This window comes from Zosterops lateralis (assembly GCF_965231275.1).
Source record: "Zosterops lateralis genome assembly, chromosome: 26".
NCBI classification, from domain to species: domain Eukaryota; kingdom Metazoa; phylum Chordata; class Aves; order Passeriformes; family Zosteropidae; genus Zosterops; species Zosterops lateralis.
In genome coordinates, this window is record NC_139786.1 from 2,058,728 (window position 1) to 2,067,378 (window position 8,651).

Genomic DNA, 8,651 nt, shown 5'->3' on the forward strand with positions numbered 1-8,651 from the left:
CATGAGATGATGGAATTGTCTCAGCCCTGCAGTGAGCCTGGATGGCCCATGGACAGCAGAGATCCCCTGGAGGGAGGATGGGGCCTGGAAGAGATAAAGAACATGGCCCCAGTTGGTTTTAACAGCTGGTAGAATAGATACTGATAGAGAGCAGATAAAACAGTGATAAAATACATACATCAGGTTACACCTTGCATTGCAACCTAAGACAGGTAATGGCACGAGGTACTGGCTTGGTGGCCTCCAAGGACACCTCTGCAGATAAATTTAGGGAATGGACAGCTGTTTTAGCCAAGGGACTGCTTCTACTTTCACTCCTCTGCAGCCAAGACACGGGCCCTGGCCAAAAAGGTTGCTGCAAAACTCACTAGAGGTCTGACTCCTGGGAACATGCTGTCGCCATATGGTCTCCACATTAATAACACCAAACAAGTGCTTCATAAACAGTGCTCTAACAACAAATACCAGAGGAATTAATAATAATCTAGCTATTATTTTCTAATGTTCTCGCTTTATTAAGAACACTGATGCTGTCTGAATGAGTTCTTCCGGAAGAACAACATCTGGCACTCACATGAATACCAGATGAAATCTGTATGATCCCGGGTATCTGACAAATTTATGGCCAGAACGGCAGCAGTTTGTGCCCACCTGGCTCACAGTAACAGTGCCTCTCTCTCTCATTCTAGGTGATAATGTAATGCCCATGCTGTTCTACACTCTGACTGCAGCAACAGTGCCTGTTCTACACTGTGACTGCAGTAACAGTGCTTTTCTCTCTCGTTCTGGGTAATAATGTAATGCCCATGTTGTTCTACACTTTGACTGCAATAACAGAGCCTTTCTCTCCTGTTCTAGGTGATAATGTAATGCCATGCTGTTCTACACTCTGACTGCAGTAACAGTGCCTGTTCTACACTCTGACTGCAATAACAGTGCCTTTCTCTCTCATTCTGAGTAGTAATGAAATGTCCATGCTGTTCTACATTCTGCAGTAACAGAACCTTTCTCTGCTGTTCTAGGTTATAACACAATGCTCATGCTGTTCTACACTCTGACTGAAGTAACAGTGCCTTTCTTTCCTGTTCTAGATAATAATGTAATGCCCATGCTGTTCTACAGTAACAGAGCCTTTCTCTCCTGTTCTAGGTCATCACAGAGCCTTTCTCTCTCATTCTAGGTGATCACATAATGCCCTTGCTGTTCTATACTCTGACTGCAGTAACAGAGCCTTTCTCTCTCGTTCCAGGTCATCACGTAATGCCCATGCTGTTGTACACTCTGGCTGTAGCTGTTTTGATCGGCACACAGGCAGCTCCCCAGTCAGAGGACAATGCTCCACTGGAGTACCCTGCGGAACACTCCCTGCTCAGCACCCGGAGCGACCGACCCCGCAGCGCCCAGGAGGCTCCACACACATCCCACGGCCACTCCACGTGGAGCCCCGGCAGGAGAGAGGCTGTAAACATTACCGTGGACCCCAAAATTTTTCGGAAGCGGCGTTTCCGCTCTCCCCGGGTGCTGTTCAGCACTCAGCCCCCGCCGGTGGCCGGGCAGGGCCGGAATTTGGGGTTTCTCAGCGGCGCGGGGGCTCTCAACAGGACTGCCAGGAGCAGGAGGAGCACGCACCCCGTGCTGCACCGCGGGGAGTTCTCGGTGTGCGACAGCGTCAGCATGTGGGTCGGGGACAAAACCACGGCCACCGACATCAAGGGCAAGGAGGTGACGGTGCTGGGCGAGGTCAACATCAACAACAACGTCTTCAAGCAGTACTTTTTCGAGACCAAGTGCAGGGACCCCAAGCCGGTGTCGGGCGGGTGCCGCGGCATCGACGCCAAGCACTGGAACTCGTACTGCACCACCACCCACACCTTTGTCAAGGCCCTGACCATGGAGGGCAAGCAGGCGGCCTGGAGGTTCATCCGCATCGACACCGCCTGCGTCTGCGTGCTCAGCAGGAAGGCGGCCAGGCCCTGAGCCCTCCGCGCGCCCTCCGACCCCCCCTACCTCAGCCTGTAAATTATTTTAAGTTATAAAGGACTGCATGGTATATTTATAGTTTATACAGTACAGAAAGGACCTCATTATTTATTAAACTCTTTTGGAAAGCTTTGGTGTTTTGTAAGTTATTTGCTGGTTTTGTTTTAGTCTCATTCGCCCCCTACAACTCTGGGCTGTTGAATAAGCTTTTAGCAAAAAGAAAACATTTTCCACATAGTTTTCACACATATTGCTCTCTTTTACAAGCAAACTTCCCTGCCAGTTTATGGTAGGTTTATTTTCAATTGAATTTTTATTTTTTGTCCAAATACCAAGAGACCGAAACAGAACTTTTGAAATTTGCTTCCAGTGTTACTAATTATCCATTAAGGTATTAATCATAGATAATCAATCATTTTAGTGAAGTCCTGGTAGAAACACTAGTTTTTCATTGCTGCCAGATCAATTTCTAACTAAGACCTTTAGTGCGTATTTTAAAATTGCCAAAGTATTTGCATTGCAAAAATAATCCATTCTGAATTATTTTGGAACATTTGTCTGCGCAAGAGTAGAATCTCAAAATGTGTATTTTTTGGGTTAAAATGGTATTTTACAGCTCATTACTTCAGAGCTATATTAGAATTATAGGATTTCAAATGTCAATATACTTCTACAAAATTTAAAAGTTCACGTGCCTTATCATCCCAATTTGATAATTTTCTCAAGCCAGTGCTCTGGTAACGAGGACCTGCCGTAGCAGCAAGCATTTTCATGTACGATAGAATAAAATCCAAAAATAAATATTAAAAAAAAATCACCAAGGCCGTGTTTTAGCAAGGACCCAAAATAACCCTGTGCTTGAGATTTCTGCGTGTTGGGGACATCGACCTCCAGAAATACCCGGCGGAGCCCCAGGCCTGTGCTGGGCGTCTCCAAAAGCTGCAGATCCTCTCCTTGTTTCCTTTGGAAGAGCAGCTGTTCTCCATTGCAGAAACTGTTTCAAAACAAATACCACCGAGGTTTTTCAGCGTGGTCCCTTCCAAATCCTAGAGGGCACAGCCACCGTGGCCTCCCCTCCCGCACGGTTCTTGCTTTAATGCAAAAAGCAGAGCTGACCTTTGCTTCCTCCACGTAAGCAGCACAGCAGGGCAGCAAATCTCCAGAGAAAACGTGCTGGGGTAAAACAGTGCCAGTGGGTTTAAATCCAGGGCAAGGCAGGAGGTGCTTCCTGGTGGGACAGTGCCAGTCTGTGTGACGTGGAGGGCACAGACACCACTGCTGACCATCACTGCTCTGCCAGTCTGGTTTGGTTTGGAAAGACAAGTGTCTGCTAAGGAAGGCTGGAGCCTCCCTTGAAATGGAGAATTGTAAACCCTCCCTCTCTCCAAATTATAATTTCAAAATTAACAGGCCCTCAGGCAAAGATATGGGAATAGGAATAACAGTTCTTTGCTAGGAAAATTAAAGTTAAAAAATACAACCTGATACCTGTTGGTCAGGGTGTTGGGAGTAGTGCAATTAAATGGTGGCTGCAGTTCTTCTGCAGGGACAGATGTGGTTGTGTTGGAGCAGAGATGATCCTGTAGAAGGGATCAGTGGTGGTGAGATGGGTCTGGTCTCCCTCTGGGAATCCAGTGCAAACAGGCTGTGCTGGTGTTCTGAATCCCAGTTTTTATCCAGGAAGGAATTCCAGGCTCCTCCCCCTGGGTGGAGCATCTCCCCATGGGATGATGGAATTGTATCAGCCCTGCAGTGAGCCTGGATGGCCCATGAACAGCAGATATCCCCTGGAGGGAGGATGGGTTGTGGAAGAGATAAAGAAAACTGCCCCACCTGGTTTTTACAGATGGTAATAGAATACAGACTGCTGGTTACATCTTATATTGCAATCTAAGACACAGTTTTCACCCCGCTCTGATAAGTTTTTATGGTGTGGGGGCAGCAATGTCCCAGTGAGGAAATATGGCTCTCTCCAGAACAGCAATATTTGCAATAATTTCGTGAATCATCACTTATCTGAAAGGCTGAGGAGAAGGCAGCTCCTGGCCGTCCTGATCCTCCAGATAACAACTTGTTCTGGAGTGGGGGAGGCAAGGAAGGCTCAGGGTGCTTTGAGTGCAATCACAGAGGTATCAGAAGCCCTGAGAGCAGCAGGACACAGGAGCAGGGGCAGCCACCGTCCTGTCACCATCACAGGAGGGATGCAGGGACATCAGTGACACACAGTGCTCTGAGGCAGAGCAAAGCATGGAATTGGAGCAGGCTTCCCCCTGTGCTCCCCAGTGGCCTTAAAGCCACAATAACAAATTGCTGTAGAACTGTTTTCCAGACCTGACACAGCGGGACTAGAGGGGAATGGAGCTGCTGCTCATTCAGGACTCCCAGGTTTATGGAGACTGAGATTATTTTGCCACTGACATAAGAGAATTGCAATTGAAAGTGTCTCCTGAATGCCTTTGGTGATTGCAAACATGTGTAAGACCTGGCATTTCTTCAAAAGCCCTGAAAGTGATGCCTTTCTTCCCCGAGAAAGCTGGAGAGGGACTTCAGACAAGGACACTTGGTGATAGTGGGGAATGGCTTTAAGCTGAAGGAGGGAAGATTTAGATGGGATATTGAGAAGAAATTCCTCCCTATGAGGGTGGGGAGGCCCTGGAACAGCGTGAAGCCCTGAGGAGCTGTGGCTGCCCCTGGATCCCTGGAAGTGTTCAAGGCCAGGCTGGATGGGGCTTGGAGCAACCTGGGACAGTGGAAGGTGTGCCAGCCCATGGCAGGGGGTGGAAGAAAATGATCCTAAAGGTTCCTTCCAGCCCAAACTATTCTGGGATTCCACGATAATTAAAGCAATCCTGGGAGCTGCCATCCCTGATTACAGATCACACCAAGAGGCCACACAGCAGAGCAGAGCAGAGGGGGAAATCTGTTTGTTGATGTCACTTTAGGGAAAGAAGAAAACAACTGCAGGATTTAACTGCTCAGCCAGAACTTGCTGGGTTCTGAGTGAGAGAGGGCCAGAGGACACCACAGCTCAACTCATGCTGCCAAAGGCACCCAAATCAGCCTCATCTCTTTGTTTCTGCAGGATCCAAGGGCTGACAGGACCATCCATACTCAGGTAAGTTACTTTCTCTTGTAGCTGCATTAGAATCTGTAGGATGAGTCAAGGCTGGAGCTCAGCGTGGAGAATGGAGCTGCTCAGGGTTTTGTGTAAGGTGACAATAACTGAAAAACCTGTGAGGAAGGATCCCTACAGACCGACTTTGTTCAACATTAACTGCTCACTGAGGGCTCTCTGCATTTCTCAGGAGTTCCTCTGGTGCCCTCAGCTTTTCCACTGCTTTTGGAACAAGTGCTACTCACTGTGTGCTGAATTTTCTTCCTACTGTTTAACAAGTCTACCAGTTTTAATTATAGATATAAGCATGATAACCAACTGCTTCCCTAAAGATGGAGCTTCTTCATTTCTTCTCAAAGCCCTACTTTTCTAAATAAAAGGATTGAAAACATTTATGGCTGAGAAAAAATAAAGCTACTTCATCTAAAATGAGACCAACTAGAGGGACAGCTAAGAAGCAGTTTTATTGGAAGATTTGGATAGTCACTAATTCAAGAATCTGAAATTCTCTTTAGACTCTGAGGACAGAAAAGCAAGATCCTTATATTGAAAAAGGAGATCAGATCAATTTGGTTTCACCTTTAGCCAAATGCCACAAGCCTGACACCCACAATTCCACTCCTGCTCAGCCAGTCTGACTAAGGAGTGAAGGTTAAATTGTGCCTGGAGGAAAACAGATCAATGTCTAGAAAGATGGATAATAATTAGTTTCCATCACCCAGCATGGGGACTCATCCTCTCATCATTGCTGTTATTAGTTTGGTGGGGCTTTTTTTCGAGGGGGGTGTGGGAGATTGGCAAGAGCCCATCTGAAACCCCAGAGGTTATTCAGTCATTCCTGCTGCTCAGGGGATGCCAAGAGCTGGGAATGGCAGAAAACCAGGAATGCCAGGAAGCTGGGAATGGCAGAAAGCCCATTGCAATGCCTACACCTGCAACCAGCCTGCCCTTCATCGGGCCTGGGTGATTATTTTCACTTCAGCTGCAGTACAGACAGGAAATGTTGATGCTGACAGGGTTTACATAACAGTCGTGCTTTCTTTCTCCTGGTTTCCTTTCACCCCTGACATGACATTGCTGCTCCACTCTCTAATCCCTTGTTCAAACAGGCGATTAAAGAGCAGCCACACCTTTGCCAGCTCTTCTTTAGTAAGCAGCACCTCAGGAGAGCAATTACAACCACTCGGGGAATTTCCTTGCAGGGTTTGGAATCGCTCTCTGTGTGTGTTTTCACTTTTCTCAGCTTGTTCACCTGAGGAATCCTCTGCTCTGGAGGAGTCAGTGTCTCTGTGCCTACAGATTGTTCTGAGCCTGATGTAAATCATTGGGCCTGAGATTCAATCCTGAATCCCTTGGTCAGTAAAAGCATCAAGGATTGTACATTGACACTTCAGGATCACCCTTCAACCAAATTACTTTGGGAAGTGCAAATCAGCAAAACCTAAAGAGCATTGAATGTAGCCCAAAGCAGAACAAAATATGGAATTACCAGTTTAATACACAGAGAAAACTCCAGCAGAACACCTGGCACAGGGCTGAAACTGAGAAAATACAAGACAGAATTATCCAGTTTCTAATCTGGCCAGGAGACAGCATCCATTGGTTTTAAAGAGTAGAAGGGAATCCTGACAGGACTAGTCTTATTAGAAAAAATGGATGTTCTTTGGTTTGGTTGGTGTTAAAGAGGATGAGATGATCAGCTCTTTCCTGTGTGCCCAATTTTACAGCAGAACCCAGCATTGGCCTCGAATTACCAGATAAAATATTTAATCCTTATCCTCACAGTGATAACTCTGCTGCAATAATTGTCTTTATTTCAACAATCCAGTCAGCATTTCCTCAATGTTCTTTGAGTTTTCCTTCTTGTCCTTCCAGATTTCAAACACCAAATACTTCCCAAGGGAATCAGAAATTCATAGTTTTTTGAAGGGTTTCCCTAAACTCTCTGAGAAATGAAGAGGAACAATGAGACTGCCAAGTTTTGTTGTGCACCTTTGCTGTCTGAATGATGGGGACATTACAATCTGACAATTAAAGCAGCTGGGATTGGGTTGGAGGTTATCCTGTTGTGTTTGTGACAAGCTGTTCTGGAGGAGAAAAATTTCTTGGTTTACAGCAAAGAAAAATAAAAGAATTTTTAAAGAAAAAGTAAAATAAAAACAAGCCAAAAGTGCTCATGTCTAAATCAGTGAAATGTCTAAGTCAGTGAAATGTCTAAGTCAGTGAACTGGATTTCTGCTTTAAATGCAAATGGCTTTTTCTTTTGAAGCATTGCTTAGGCACACATGGCTTTTAAATAGAATATTGCCAGCAGTTCCTGCACAAACCCCAGCAGCCCCTCTCTGCAAAGCGGTGCTCAGCTCCAGAGCCTGTGTGAAGGCTCCTTCTGCCTGGAAAAGGCAAGCCTGTACTGAGCACACTGACTCACGGATTGCCTCTTTTTTTATCGCCTCGATTTCCATAATCCAGCACACTCAGTGGGCTCTGTCAGGCATTTAGCAAGATCTTGCCCTTGAGAGATGTGATGGGAGCAGGAGTGACTCACCTGGCTGCAAAAACCTCTTCAAGAACCTCAGCCAGGTGACACCTCCAGCCTGGGGTGAACACACAGATGCTCGTGGCACCTCTGTGCAAAAACACATCTGCTGTTGTTACTGCTCAGATGTGTCCTCTGGGGATTTTGTTCCGTTTCCCTTTTTCCTCTTGAATCACTGGGTCTGGCCACGTTCCAGTTCTACTGCACCGAGTCCAAGTCTGAGAACAAGTTAAGCTGTGGCAGGAAGGAAGGATTGTGCACAATCCCAATTCCTTGGTGACAGGTCTATTAAGCAATAAATAACGAGCCTTTTATTACAGGTTCTAATTAGAACAGGACTTGTCTGATTTAGAAGCTGAACCGAGCACTCATTCCAGTCTGATCTGTGGCAATGACATTCAAGCTCTGTTTGTTTTCTTTTTTGGATTGATGATGCACAGGGAAAAAAAGGGAAAGTGTTCGTGTCACCAGCTGCAAAGGATTGCTTTGGTTCTAGGCTCTTTTACAGAGACTGGAACCCAAATTTCTATAAACATGGACATTCCAAGCCTTTAGACACTGTGAGTTGACATTTTAAGTGGGGTAGAACATGCTGGACAGAGGAAGGAGCTGCTCAACAGAGAAGTAACAAGACACTATGCTCAATTTGCTGGACAAGGTCCACTGTAACAAACCTATAAATGTAAAACTTTTATTTTGTTTTCTCACACAATGTCCAGAATACTTTTCAGAAAGTCATGGAAAACATTTTCCAATTAAGGTAGTAAAAAAACCAAGCAGACAGATTTTGCACGAATTTTTTAAAGGCTTTTACGTCACTGACAACAATTATAAGAAATTTTTAGCCGCAAATGTTGTTTAGCAAACAGTAAAACTGGAGGCTTTGTTAAAAATATTCTGAATCAGAACAGCTGTAATGAGCTGAAATGAAGAAGTGAAGGTGACCAGAATTCAAAATTTTGTGAAAAGTCCCTTGTCCTCCATTAACTTCAAGACTATAAATCAGAATAGACAAGAGGA

At 45.6% G+C, this 8,651-nt stretch overlaps 1 protein-coding gene across 1 annotated transcript in view; it reads left to right on the forward strand.

The window, feature by feature from the left end:
* NGF (nerve growth factor) overlaps window positions 1-1,977 on the forward strand; it is a gene marked incomplete at its 3' end in the record, with an annotated part of 29,148 nt that extends 27,171 nt beyond the window's left edge. The window contains exon 3 of the mRNA XM_083878614.1: window positions 1,250-1,977. Within this exon, the coding sequence (XP_083734740.1) occupies window positions 1,261-1,977 (717 nt within the window). The 5' untranslated portion in view covers window positions 1,250-1,260. The remainder of the gene's footprint in view (window positions 1-1,249) is intronic.
* Window positions 1,978-8,651: the final 6,674 nt, after the last annotated feature.